The sequence below is a fragment of the Platalea leucorodia genome, assembly GCF_965183815.1.
Source record: "Platalea leucorodia genome assembly, chromosome: 3".
Taxonomy (NCBI): domain Eukaryota; kingdom Metazoa; phylum Chordata; class Aves; order Pelecaniformes; family Threskiornithidae; genus Platalea; species Platalea leucorodia.
Genome location: NC_138825.1, coordinates 50,142,717 through 50,158,104, shown reverse-complemented (window position 1 = coordinate 50,158,104; position 15,388 = coordinate 50,142,717). Strand labels below are relative to the sequence as shown.

The 15,388-nt window shown below is 40.5% G+C and overlaps 1 protein-coding gene across 1 annotated transcript in view; it reads right to left on the bottom strand.

Annotated features, from left to right (window-relative positions):
• Positions 1 to 15,388, bottom strand: part of RPS6KA2 (ribosomal protein S6 kinase A2) — a gene marked incomplete at its 5' end in the record, with an annotated part of 172,225 nt that overhangs the window by 99,116 nt on the left and 57,721 nt on the right. Inside the window, one exon of the mRNA XM_082306308.1 lies at positions 1,038 to 1,154. Coding sequence (XP_082162434.1) covers positions 1,038 to 1,154 — 117 coding nt within the window. The remainder of the gene's footprint in view (positions 1 to 1,037; positions 1,155 to 15,388) is intronic.

Sequence of the window (15,388 nt, the reverse complement as noted above, 5' to 3'; positions counted from 1 at the left end):
TTTGCTTATCAATATAATTCTGGAATAGTCAGGAATTTGATAAATACTCTCAAAATAGCTTCTTTCAGGAATAAAACTATAGGCCCTGATTCATCGTCAGGGTGCTCAGCTTTGTGCTGGGTACCTCAACAACTTTTATGTATAAGTCAGTTCTTCAAGTTAGCCAGAATGATCCACCATTGAATTGCAGGATGGGAAATATTTTTTTAAAACTCCACAAAATAATGTACTTAAAATGATAAGGACTTCCATGCCTGGTTTAAATTAGGCACACTGTCCCACAGGTTTCAAAGTCTTATTGATTTAAACCATGGAAAGAGTTTAAGACTGAACTGACTCCTCCCTCTTTCCTCTCCATCTTTCCTTCCTATTCTCATTCCTAACTGACACATCCTGCTGAAGAAGAATTATCTTTGGGATTAAGAAAAGCCTTGGACTTATGATAAAAATGTTGTTTCTCCACAAATTAGCTTGTGGTCGTACAGGTAGGGTTTTTTCCCCCCATGCTCTCACCACAACGATTGCTCTCTTCAGCACTGGGGTTTGACTCCAGAATCCTCTTGGCAAAGCGTATGGGCCTCTGAGTGTGAGCTAAAGAGCAGTGTGGGACTTTGAAATGTGCTTGAGATCCCATTTGCTCTCAGTGGGAATTGGGCAGCTGGCTGCTTTAAGCCTTTAAATGTTCCTGTTTACATTCTTCAACTAAGCAGCAGTGGTGCACTCACCTCCCTGGTGGGTATGTCAGAAAGAGGGAGGGGGGGTCTGATTTTATAAATGGTGATGCTTACTAATGCTCACTTGTGCTCATTAGTCCAGGTCCAGAGCCATAAGCACTGTTTCCTAAACTCTTTTATATACAGAAATACAGCTAAAAGACAAAAGTGTTATTAAAACGAAGATAGAAGGGGTTGGGGCTTGCTTATCTGCCCTTACAATATAATTTATACAGGGCCAATGTTACCAGTGTACACGAACTCAGAGAAAGGATGCGACATTTTCAATGTTGCTCTAGGTGATTAGATTGCGTTAAAAATTACCTTTCCGTATGAACCTTGTCCTAATACTTTCAGCAGCTCAAACTGAGAAGGATCTGCTTTTTCAAAACCTTCCTTCACATGATGACTGATGTCTATTTCCTTCACGATACCTTCTTCCTGCAAAGGAAACAACAAAAACCAAAATCCCCAAATCAGAGCTGTTATCCTAAGGAAACATATTGTTTATTAAAATCTCTTCTTCTGTGATGCTGCAATCATGTATCAGATTTTGAAAACAGAAACAAATGCTTGTCCAAATATTCCACGTGCCTGACTGGCTGGGGAGGGTAATGTCAGGACATCCAGGCCTGCTGCTTCTGTTTATTGAGCCTCAAAATATGACTAGGTAAAGACAGAATACGCAAGCTGAAACACAGAAATACAGTCCAGAGCTTGGCATGCCCCCATCACAGACCTTGCTACCAGAGTGGCATGTACTCAAATCTGTACAATAGGGGCTCCAGCACACTTCCCTCCCCGTACTTTCTCATTCTACCTCGAAGCATCACTTAAATCCATCTTAAAAAGCTCCCTTAGTCATAAGCAGTAATTCTTCTTATAAGTAGGCAATAAAGAAAAGGCATTGCTAGAAGTGGATCTCCCTATTTACCTCAAAGAATAGAAAGTTACTATTGGTAACCTAAACAGAAAACAAATTAATGAGCTGTGAAAATGGGGGGGTGGTGGAAGGAAGAATGACACACACTTCTTTGCTTTCAGGAGTCAGCTTTAAACACTTCGGATTTTCCAGGTTCTTTTGTTAAAATATTTCCATTGCACATTCTTCAAAGACACCAGCTAAACTGGAACTTTTATCTCGCAAGCTGTGACATATGGCATTTACTTTAGTTGTTTGCTTTATATTATTATGGCATGTTCCTCTAAAAAAAGAGCGACTGAGTCACGTGAGACCCAGAGGGACTACGTAGAGTTTGCAGCAACCCAGAAAGTCATTGGGCTGAAAAGAAACCTGGAAGAAAAGACCTGCTCTTCAAGGACATAATGATGAGGGAAGATAATATTTACATGCCTTTTTAATTCTGTAGTGTTTTGTACACCTAAATTTGAGCTTTTTTTCCTATTCAAACTACTTGTTCTAATTTCCCTACAACTAAAATGTAGATGTTGAGTACAAAATCTTTTTGTTTCATCTTCCAGGACTTCTACTACTCCCAGTAATTTCTTACTTAGGAATAGGTTTGAATATTTTTGCACTCAACAGAAATAATCATAAACATTATTTTTAAATAGAATTTTGCTACAATTGTCCTTTTTTTCACCAAGAAAATATTTTGATAAAACCTGGAAGTATAATATTTGTTTCCCATTCTTAAAAATTGACGTGAGGAAAATAGAAATAACGTCCTAAAATGAAAATGCATTCACAGAAACATTTGGCCAAACCACATTCATTTATTAAACGAGAATAAATTTTATTCCCTTCTCCTCCAGAAAAATTGCTATCCCTTTCTACCAGCTGTAATTCATCTGACGCATGGCTAGCATTACCCGGATTGCTCCCTATACTGTAGGTCCATCCCTCCTCTTCCCTACCCCGCCTCTTTACACTCACGTGCTTTGGAACAGGGACTATATCCTCTTCTTGGTTTGGAAAACTTCCTCTACTTTGTGCATGCTACCAGAATCATGGAAAATAATCATCATCTGACAGCAACTCATTTTTCTGATCCTAATCCCTCTAGTTTAAGGTTTGCCTGAAAGGAAATGCTTGAAACCAATGACCAGTTTTCACAGAGAGATTTAAGGGTTTTCCAAGTACATAACTGCCAGGATCTCTCCTCTTGTTTTTCTGGCTTTAATTGCTGTGGGAGGCAGAGTATCTTTCTGATATTAAAAACATTCATTTTTTCAATTTTTTCTATGTGACAGAAACAATGGTCAACTGATGCAAATTCTATGTACTGCATTACCAGGAATAACCTACATGCTCTTTTCAAAGGTTCTACCAATTTCTGAAGTGATGAGCTTTCATACTGAGGTACATGCATCTTTATGTAAACTGCCTGCAGCTGAGAGACTTGCACACTGTTAAAAACATTATTTCGAGCTTAGCCCACCCTGCCACACTACAGCTTAGGTGAGGTATCTGGACTGCAGGTCTCATCACCAATCTTGTTCAGCAGTTACTCACTAAGCTAAAAATGATTCCCCATGGAGTCAGGCTCCTGCCCTGAATCACCCCTTACTGTCTACACTAGACCTCGTATGCTTGGCAGTTTACTCTCCATTGAGTGCAGGCAGAGCTTGGGAGGACTGGCTTCCGCAAGCCAGTCTCTGTGTGGGGATGCCCTCCTGACAGCTATCATACGATGAAAAAACTGCATAACGTTTTCTTAAGTCAGTGCAGCTTGAGGGCACTCAGTCACCATTTCATGATTTTGCCCATCTCTGTTTTGCACAAAAGCACAGCAAGCAAGGACCATCCGCTAGAACCAGGTGAAACAGGAGATGGATCCAAATTTTGCAGTATATTCAGGAGATAAAGCTCTGCAAACAAGAAACTAACCCCAATTTTACGTACAGTATATATCTTCCTCAGATTTACTTCTCCTTTGAGCTGACACCTCAATATCAAAAACTGTGATGAGATCTACCACCTTAAGGGAACAGCAAAACCCTTTTTAATTCAGTTAGATTGTATTTCAGCATGAACCATGGAGTCATTTCAGCTACATTTTCAAGTTTAAATGGTAAGTGAGTTTCAATTTATCCGTTCATATTAGTCATCAAAGTCACAGGCCTACAACCTTAAGCATATTTTTCATTGTATTATTAAATTTAATATAACCTCTTTAGGTTCATGAAATGTGTTCAGTTACAGGAATATATTGGAAGTATTAAAGTGAAGATAATTCAGCTTGCTGGAAGAATGCTTTAAAAAATTCTAGCATTCCCAGAAAATAGCATAATTAATTCATAACTTGCAATAAAAACCAACACTTTAATTACATGCATCTTTAATTAAAATCTCAGAAAAACATTATTTAAGAAGAATGAGATCAAATACAAGGCCTAGCAGCATTTATCAGAAAAACACAGATTTTAAAGATGGAAAAAACCTGTTAGATTATGTGACTTCACAGAAATATAAAAATGTTGGTTAAAAGGGGCTTCTGGGGGTCATCTAGTCCAACACTCCTGCCCAAAATATCATCGACACTTGATCAGGCCAGCTGGTTTTTGTCCACTGTGGTTCTCAGTGTCTCAAACAATGAGGCTTGAGCCACTTCCTACAAAAGATTAGTCTCTTTCGATTTGCCTAACTCAGAAATGCCCACAGTCATGACGAGCTGCCTGCTCCACGGGTCCTTAGGAGGAAGCAGGATATTTTTCTAGGAAGGCAGGATTTCTTGTGGATTTCCTGTGGTCTCCTTGCTAGAAAAGGGCAGCAAAGCAGCACTGAAGAAAAGCATGCCAGACAACTCTTTTTTCACCAATTGTCACTACAGCGGCATTACTTGTGAGCTGTCCAAGAGGTAGATAGTATTTTAGCTGGTATGACAAATCCACTTCCCAGTGGAACAAAAAGCCAAACTGTCAGTACTTGAGACTGAAGATGGACACAGCCCCTTAAAGGAAATGTACGCTGATGTGTTTGCACACATGCATCCATTTCTCTTGCATGTATTTCTATATTTTTATTACTTATTTTGCTGCATGAATTCTGCAGTGACTTCTGTTTGTTTGTTTTACCTTACTAGGGAAAAAAAAAAAAAAAAACCACAAACCCACAAGGGTTTTACAGTTCCCTTTTAATATTCTTACTTACTTGGGATTTTACCCTATCATTTATGCCTTTTTAAGCTTTTTTTTTAAGTTTTCTCAGGTACTGATGATCAGAGTGAAACACAAACTATCAGAGCACAAGCACTGGGGGCAGATCTCCCAACTATTTTTGCTCTGAGTTGCATCTTAGGGACTTCTCTAACATGGATTTTTTTCACTGGTCCAGCAAGCATGGCATATCTGCATTAGGAATTTGCACAACAACAATAAAACTGAGGCAAGAGATTCACAACAGAGATGAGGCCTGCATACTGAAGAAGCTGTTTTGATGGAGAGGATTTCACTCTGGAAAAAAAACACAAGCCAACTTCCAAAATAGTTTTGATCAGTGAAGTTGGTGGAGTCAAAAATGAATGTTCCACAGCTTGGTCTTGCAACAGCTGTGCACAGCAGCCCAGGCTCTTGCTCCCTGCTGACCTCTCCCAACACTGCATTAGAAGGAATGCTTGACTTGATGAAGCTTAATCTTTTGTAAACTTTTCTAAATATTTATGTTTGCACAAAAAGTATCATCCTGTGACAGAAGTGAGATGGATGTTCTTGGCAGCTTGAAGAAAGCACATAGTCGAGCAGCAGAGACTAGGGGAGGGAGGGCAATGAACTGGAATACATGATGAGAGAGGAATCGAGAGTGCTTCTCTATGCTAATACAAGAAAGACCTATTCAGGGCCTGATTCTATATTGCATTCTTCACTTAAAGGCCTTCCCCCAAGCCCCCCAAGTTGGCAGAAGTTTTGGACACACAAGTAACCCAGTATTTGAATGGAAAGGCCATTTTGATCTCCTTTCCTTTGGGACATAGGACAACAGAGCCTCTGTTCTTGCCCTGTGACTTTGGATGGCACAGACACATTGGTTTTGGTGCTTCCCAGAGGCAGCTGCTCCCTCTAGCACTGATCTCAGCCCACTTACAAGATTTCCTCATGCAGATCTTGGAGAAAGAGATGCACTAATGCTCGGTGGCTGCCAGAGAGCAACCACCGAAAACTCTTCCAACTGCAACAATACTTCCCAACTCACTGTCACGTGTCTGAGTAGGATCAGGAAGCACAGGGTTATAGACCTAGGAATGGGGTATAAAAAATCACGCAAAAGGGCAGGCCTTCCTGGAGAGTAGCTCTTTTCTCTTCAGCTGTACAGCCTCTTACCTTGCCTGCTCCACAGCCTCTCAGCAAACGTTATGGAAACAATACTTCCTAGAAAACGGGGAGGTTTAATCCCTTTTGGAGCCTTGTCTGGGTCATCCCCAACAAGTTTCTAAAGGAGCAGAGCAGAGGTCATCCTCAAATCCAGAGACCACCTTAATTATGCTCAATATATTTCAACCACATGCAAAACCTCTCTTCACCAAGACTTCCTGAAACAGTCTGAAACATCTGGAGAGAGGGTCATTCCAGAATCACCTACTTTTAGCGACGGACAATTTTATGCAACCATATCACATGGGAAAAAGCTATGGTGCTAATGTAAGATGATTATTGTTTTGCAAAATCAGTAGGACAAGATTCTTATTTTTATTCCTTGCCTGGCCATCTCCCCACTATCATGGGATCAAGACTGCCTTGCAAGTATGACCGTAAGGAAGGGTAAGCTTCATTTTCCAGTAAAAATATGTGCAGTTTTGATGTCTAAGTTCTCCAGTCTTCAGATACGTTGGGCTTTCATGCTTTAGGGATTGAGGTCAATGAAGAAATAAATGAAAATGTGGCAAGAGGAAATAAGAAATAATAGCAACTCTAAAGAGAATTTATTGTTTGAGAGAACAGTTATTCGTCTATAGCATATGCTCAAGATACAGACTTTATTTTGTTACCAGTCTTGCCACTTGGCAGGTTACCACCTAATACAAACCCAAATCACAACTATTTAACTTTCAATTATCACAGACAACTTTCCAAAATAATACAGTTCATTAAGAAAGCATGTTTAAAACTCTAATATGGGAATAGTTAGGACAGGATATGTCTGATAGAGATGAGGCCAGGTTTCCACCTCTGTTTCACAGGTTCTAATCTGGTTCAACCCATAGGAGAGTAATTTTTGTCAGGACATAATAGGCTATTCAAATGCTGCCTAGTGCAGGAAATGAATTGCTGGCCTGTGTTCAGTTCTTTGAGGACAAGTATCCACATTTAAAAAAAAAAACTATAGGAGCATTTTCATTAGCCTCTTCCCAAGCCAGTTTCCAGCAGCTGGAGTAAAATTTGAAAAAGAAATCTTCCATTTTAAATGGTTTGTAATCCAAGTTCTGGCTTCTGTTGTGGTCTGGATAGATGTAAACCGAGCAATAATACTGTAAATGGGTCTGGTTGTTTTGTCCTCTACTGTCAAATTAACATTTGCTTTAGCAACAATGGATTGAACTTATTGAGCCCTTAGAAAAGTATGTGGAACTCACACTGAATTCACTAGATGTTGTGCCAGGTCTGTATTTGGCCTTCAAGCATAAGGTCACCTACCTTCTCAAAAGATCATGTAGAATTAAATAATACACAATAGTTTTTAGAAAGGTTGGGATTTCTTTCCCAGACCTTTCACAAATGTGAATACAAAAGTGTTATCTGGTATATGGAATTCCACCAAGCAGGTCAAAACCTAGTGGAAAATAAAATCCTTAGAGCAATTTCTGTGGAGTGCAATAATATCAGTCCCTGTTAAATACAGCAGACCATTTTCCAAAGAGAAAACCTATTACGCTCTCTTTAGCACCCCTCTCCAGCTCTAACATTTTATCCTACCTTTTTTTTTTTTCTCTCCTTAATGCATGTCTCTACAGTTGAGGTTCAGCTGAAATCAAACAAACTAAATGTGGAGAGAGGAATCACAGAGAGCAAAAGCAGCAGATACAATCTATTGTATAAATAATTAAATAAATTAATTATTAAATAAATTATTAAATATAAATAAATTGTTGAAGTCTACGAGTTGGATGTATGAGTATTTGGGAGATCTGGGTTCAATCTTGTGTGCTACCAGATTTCCTATGTACCTTTGATGAATCACTTCGGGTTGGACTCAGCTAAACAAATTTATAGTACAGGAGACAATGTTTTGAACTAATTGTCTAGCCTTACTTTGCAGTCAATAGAGAGAAGGAGGCACTTCATAGAATCATAGAATCATTTAGGTTGGAAAAGACCCTTAAGATCATCAAGTCCAACCATTACCCTAGCACTGCCAAGTCCACCACTAAACCATGTCCTCAAGCACCACGTCTACATGTTTTTTTTTAAATACCGCCAGGGATGGAGACTCAACCACTTCCCTGGGCAGCCTGTTCCAATGCCTGACCACCCTTTCGGTGAAGAAATTTTTCCTAATATCCAATCTAAACCTCCCCTGGTGCAACTTCAGGCCGTTTCCTCTCATCCGATCGCTTGTTACTAGGGAGAAGAGACTGACCCCCACCTCACTACAACCTCCTGTCAGGTAGTTGTAGAGAGCAATAAGGTCTCCCCTCAGCCTCCTCTTCTCCAGGCTAAACAACCCCAGCTCCCTCAGCTGCTCCTCATAAGACTTGTGCTCTAGACCCTTCACCAGCTTCGTTGCCCTCCTCTGGACACGCTCCAGCACCTCGATGTCCTTCTTGTAGTGAGGGGCCCAAAACTGAACACAGTACTCGAGGTGCGGCCTCACCAGTGCCCAGTACAGGGGGACGATCACTTCCTTAGTCCTGCTGGTCACACTATTTCTGATACTAGTCAGGATGCTATTGGCCTTCTTGGCCACCTGGGCACATTGCTTGCTCATATACAGCCAGCTGTCAACCAGCACCCCCAGGTCCTTTTCCGCCAGGCAGCTCTCCAGCCACTCCTCCCCAAGCCTGTAGCACTGCCTGGGGTTGTTGTGACCCAAGTGCAGGACCCGGCACTGAGCCTTGTTGAACCTCATAGAATTGGCCTCGGCGCATCAATCCAGCCTGTCCAGATCCCTCTGTAGAGCCTTCCTACAGCCCCCAGCAGATCAACACTCCTGCCCAACTTGGTGTCATCTGCAAACTTAGTGAGGGTACACTTGATCCCCTCATCCAGATCATTGATAAAAATACTAAACAGAACTGGCCCCAGTACTGAGCCCTGGGGAACACCACTTGTGACCAGCCACCAACTGGATTTAACTCCATTCACCACTCTTTGGGCCTGGCCATCCAGCAAGTTTTTTACCCAGTAAAGAGTATGCCCGTCCAAGCCATGAGCAGCCAGTTCATGATTAAAAGAAATCAGATGAAGTCACATCCTAAAAGTGCACATTTCTCTCTGCTGACTATAAAGAAAGCCTAAGATAACTTGTTGAGATGGGGGCTTCCGCAGTTGCGTAAGATGAATTTACGTTTACTGTAAAATTTTGAAAAACACTCAAACAGAGTAGTATTGCGGCCAGATTTCTAATGGCATTACAAGAGAGATGTTTGCAGATACATGCCCTGGAAATTTTAACAAAACTTCTATTGAAATTAAATATTTTTCAAAAGAACTTAGATAATTGAAATGTCCAGGCACTTAAAAAAATACTCTAATGTGTTTGGAGTAATCCAGGTATCAGGGCTTTACAGCTCTGGTAAATTAGACATTATTTCTACTCCCTCCCCAACCTGAAAAATAGGGATAGTTGCTTCTTATTATTTTGTGAGAGTACTGTGAGAATTAACACAGAAAAAAATGTGAAATTATCTCATACTGCGGTAATGGATAGACAAACCATCTGAAATGTATCCAGTAATGCGTAATTCAGGTGGCCTACAAGCGGATTCTTCTTTAGCTCAGATTGAGACATCTTGGTCTTGAAGACTGGTGCTCTTTATCTGATGATTATAGCATCTTTACAGCCTCAGTTCCTGACTAGGACAAATATGACTGTGAAGATGCATGAGGAGAACCATCTTCCTATTCAAAGTGCAGATATACACAAAGTAGAGGAAGACACCCATTCTTGACCTAACTTCCAACTCTGGACTCAAATCATTAGCCAGGGTAACTCTAATTTTTGAGTTAATTCCAGTGCAAACTACAAAGATTTATGTGGAGTGGCGAGTAGAAAGAGCTCATAAAAAACCCGACTGAAGCAAGGGGTTAAAAAAAGCAGAACAAAAGCCGAACCATATGGTCACAAAAAAATACAAACAGTTGGCCAGCCTTACTCATACAGCAGTACTCTACAAATACTCAAATACATTTGTGAACTTTAACAGAAACAGTCTCAAAATGAGTCACACCATTAAAGGACAAAGAACTCAGCTATATTGCTCTAAGCTACCATAAATAAGAACAGGAACATTTTCATCAACGTCCTACTTGGCATAGTTTACCGGTGTGCCTTTGGCCTTCACAATCTCAGAAGAGTTGTAAGGTCCACTGCTGATTGTTTCTGCTGGTGAACAGGCAAAAGAACACTTGCTGCTCCTTCTCCAAGGAACTAACTACAAGTAAGTCTGCATGCAGTGCCTAGAAGAAATCGTTGTTACTCGTAGAAGGATAAGTGTTCTTGTTTCCTTAGAATAATGCTATGTCACTACTAAACAGGGTTATGAAGACTACATACAATAGTAGGGGACAGTATATATCACCCCTTTTTTTTTTTTTTTTTCAAATATTAACTTTATAGAGAAGGCTTTCATTTTTTACCCTCCACTACAGCTCAAGTCCTGCTCCCAGCTCAGTAATGTGCCCTGTGCGCTCTGGTCTGTACTGCTTGCAAACTCCCTGTGAGGGGCTTGGGTGGCTCCTGCCAGAGACACTGCCAGGGGTGCCACCACCTCCCGTTGCTGCAGCCCGCTCACCAGAGCTGCCTGGCAGCTGCTGCAGTGTGCCAGCCCTCATGGGGAAGCCCTAATGACAGTCCTAATGTGATGGCAACCCATCGTTCATACACTTCTGTTACAGGGTACAGATAGCCCCCGTATGCCCCTGTGTCCCAGCTTTCCATCTGTAAAATGCAAGTGAGGCCGTCTTCCTTTTTCATAGGGTTACCAGAGTGTAAGGGCTTTAGAAAGACTATGAAATGCTCAGATACCATGATATTAGGCTCAGATAAGAAGGAAGGCAGACAAAAAGGTCTATCTATTCAAGAAATATAAATACTTACTAAAGGGCTCCAGTTCCCTTATTGCTGTACTCAGCTGCTTCATAGACTAGAAAAAAAAGTGCCTGATGTTTTACTAGTACATTTGAGTGTGAAATAAAAACTCCAGCTGCACTAGAAAGATAAACTGCTTAAGCAAAACATATTTGTAACCATTTCCTCACCATTTCTTAAGTGATCCAAATAAAACACACCTCACCATAGCAGTGTAAATAGCACCATGACACAATAAGTGGAAAATACTGTAACAAAGCCCTGGTATATTTGCATGGTGATTTTAAAGATCTGAATCGTCTTTAATATGCATATTAAAGGAAAAATATCAGGTTTAATCTTGAAATGTGAGGTGGAGTGGACAAAAGGCTATAATAAGAGATAATCACGTTACTGAAGTGTTGGATTAGTTGATTTAGGAAAAATACCAGTCTGCTGTTTACAAATCACTTTTAGGGTTTGATAATTATCATTTTCTCTCTGAGAGGACTATTAGCCTGCTAGCACATTTTGTGTCCTCCCATTAATTAAATTAAGCATCAGCTAAGGGTTCAACCAGCTTGTACTTCACAAACTGGAATACTGTTGCTATTACGTTAGCAAAAAAACGTGTTGTAATGAGGTTCACTATCTCAGTGGGATTTTACAGGCAGAGTATTAATAGGGAAACGGACTAACATGAGGTCATTACGGAATCAAGGTAAATACAAATTAGTTTTAATGCTACTGTTCACAGCTTGGAGCGTCAGTGAAGGCACTGAAGGAGACAGGGTGATAGAGCTGAATCAGGCAGTGAAAAGATGGCAAAAGGGAAATTCTACACAGAAAATATGACAAGATTTAGCAACAACATTAACAGAAAAATAAGATGTGGAGGGCAGAGAGAAAAAGCGGTATCAAAAAAGACACCAGACTTACAGAACAAGGGCAACTGTGGTTTGTGCCTATGCCAACAGAGAAGTAAACTGAGAGAAGACTGGGAGAAAATTGTTCTGACTTTGCAAACTATCATAACTGTAATATTAAACAACTTGAAATGTAACTTTTGTCCCTTTGATGCAGCAGCTTAATCCCGTTTAAATACCTAGCCATCCACCTGGGCTGAAGAGAGAGAAGTGCAGGCACACTTGTACATACTGGAGCGATCCGACGGGGAAGCTGGCAAGCAGCCCCTGTACGCTCAGAACTGCTCCCAAAAGGAAGGGTGAGGGCACTATGGGAACCAGGCTTTGCTGGCTAAGGGCCCTGGGGGTCCAGCCTTACCCAGTAACTCAACTGGACCACAAAAACACAAACAAATGCTGTGGATCCAGGCTCTGTTTATTTATGTAGGCTCCGGCTTTAATTCTTCAACTTACGCAAAAAATGCACAGATAAAAAAAAGTTGACATAAAGTACCTAACAATACCTCATCTCATGCTGGGCTCCAATTTCACAGACAAATATTTAACAAGGAATACTAGAACTGCATATTTACCTCTTCAGCTGTGTACTTTTATTACATCCATGGCTAAGACCCAGGTCATTATTTGCAGAAGTACATATTTCAATGCCTAAGGACTGTTACCATGCACAAGTACCTATCTAAACAGATTTTCAGCAGTCTACTGGAAATCTGGCCTAGGAAAAGGTCCATTATGTTTTGCGGTTTTGTGAACTACTAAGAAGCCTCTAGTCTAGTTCGTGTCCCTCAAAGATTCACACAGTGGATCTCAAAGGAACGAGCTGCTAACTGATTATCACACATGCTCTTTTCTATGAAGGCAAAAATTGTTTACAATTACAATGGTATACAGTACTAAACAGAAGCATATATTATGTATATACACTGCACTAAAAAGATGCGTATTTTGGGAATAAGAATAAACAAAACGCAGAAAATCCATCTGGATGCAAAGAAACACTTTTGCAACATTGTTTGGAAGACTTCCTCACTTCAAAGAGGTCAAACTGCTGCACCAGTCCTGCCCTTTATGCAGAGATTTCTACCGTATAATGTGTTTTTGTATAACAAAAGCACGTGTGTGGTAAGTTTGATGGTTCTCAGCTCATTGGGATCTTGATGAACTTATTACAGCTTCACAGATGCAACAATCAAAAGTTTTGCATATAATATTGTAATGCCAAATGCCTAAATACCACCAGAAAAAAAATTAAATTTTAATTATTATTTATAAAAGAACTATACATATAAGTGTGGAAAACAGCCATTAAATAAATATGCTCAAATACAGAAATGGATCAACAACAGTTCAGCCAAAGCTGATCCACAGTCTACCAAAGTCTGGAAGGATTTCCAGAGTAGGATTCATCCAAATGTACATCTCTGTCTTAGGTAGCTGACAGAGAAATGGGTACTTTTCGGCTTTGGTTTGCATTGGACAAAAGCAGGCCTCTAAAACAGGACTTAGTAAATGTGCCCCTTTCTCTCTACTGACTGTAAAAGAAGGCTACGCTGATGAGTTCAGATACAGATTAATTCTCCCTTCCCATGTCCCTCAATGACTCCTTTAGCATAGGATAGAGCATATGTGCTTTTAAAAAGATGTATGCTGCATTATACTGGATATTTCCAGACCAGCCTTTGATTGACCCACCTTTTTCACTATAGACTTTTTAGAGTCTCTAACAGACAATGCGAGATGCTCCCATCATTTCATCTTTCTGGCCTGATGTATACTTGTACCAACTATTGCAACATCCTTCTGCAGGGACATTCTTACCCTGCCTGGCTACTGCCATGATGTGCCACGATGAATCAGAGAAATCAAGGCTTTCCTTGGACATGAAACTGGAAGCAAAACCACAATGCTGTCAAACATCATGCCAAACTTTCACACTGGGGAAAGCTTCCACAAATATGAGAAAACACAAGTTTCTTCAGTCCCGTAATTCGAAATACATTTTACACTTTACCACAATCCTTGCACTATTTGGCCCATTAGATCCCCTGACATCAGTTAGAAGACTAGCAAGACAACTTAAAACTGAGCCCAATCGCAGTGCTCACCACCACGTGCCTGCAGACTGCAAGACATGGCTTTCAGATGCCCTGCAGCTTTTTTACTCTGTCACAGCCGTGTAAAGGGACGTTTACATCAGGGGCTCTTGGTTCTCATCTTCAGTCACTTTATTCACAAAAGCCCTATTGAAAGCAAAGGTACATGATGATGAAGGAAGGCAGTGGAAAGGAGCTCTTTTTGTTTAATCTATTTCTGTGCAGAAGCCTCCAGGGTTTTAAAATATTGAGGATACCAGTTTTAGAGCAAATTCACTGCTCTAGCCTCCGTTCTACAACTATTTTTTTTTTAACGTATATGCAAACATGCAGAAGGTCAAACTGAAATTACCAAGTTCCTGCCAGGTATTTTTCATTGACCTGTGGCTATTTCAACATTTTCCTGTTCTGGCTGAAAACTTATAACAAATCCACATGGCATCTTAACAGCTAGAAGGTTTTTTAAAAAATAAAAGATGATCCAAATGGCTTTACTAAAAATTATGATTGGCCTAGACTTACACACATTTTCCTGACAACATACGGCACATCTTCAGGGTGAAATCATGGCACAAAGGGATTTACTGTGAAGCTCAATGGTTCTGTGTTGCAAGCAACAAACCCAGAGCCCTGATCTGTTCAGGCCTGAGGTTTAGATTGGATATTAGGAAAAATTTCTTCACCAAAAGGGTGGTCAGGCACTGGAACAGGCTGCCCAAGGAAGTGGTTGAGTCACCATCCCTGGAGGTATTTAAAAGATGAGTAGATGTGGCGCTTAGGGACATGGCTTAGTGGTGGATTTGGCATTGTTAGGTTTACGGTTGGACTTGATGATCTTAAAGGTCTTTTCCAACCTAAATGATTCTATGATTCTGTGTGGGGGACAGTCGCCTTCTGGCCCACTAAGGCCACCCAGTCCCAAAGGATAAGTGGAGTCTACAGTCCCCTTTGCTGCACACTGTAAATAGACAAGGTGGAGAGAGAAGACCAACCCATATCTACTGTCCTACCAAACAGACAGATTTGCTCATAAGTGATTACAGAACTACACCTACAAAAAACCAGAGCAGAGATAATCTTTTATCATCTTTGAGCCATCAACAGAAAGGTGCATAGTGCAACTTCATGACCTCTCCCATAAGCGTATCCCCAACAAGGTAGAGGAGTTAAAGACTACCCTACAGCAAACTGTGCAAGATTGTTCCTATGCTCAGAGCAGCCATGAAGCTGCTTGGGACTCCTGGAAGAGGCTAACCTTCCATTCAGAGAAAACTGAATGGGCACAGACTAAAAAAGTTCTTCCTATTCTACTTCTAACGTTCATTTCAAACACAGGTTCAGTTAGTAACCTGAACAAAGACAAATGAACAGCAAAATACAATGCCACACTTCACACATGCATAATCCAATTTTTTAATATCAAGCTAATAAAAGAAAAATGCTCTTTGATGCTCTATACGGTGGACGCTATCA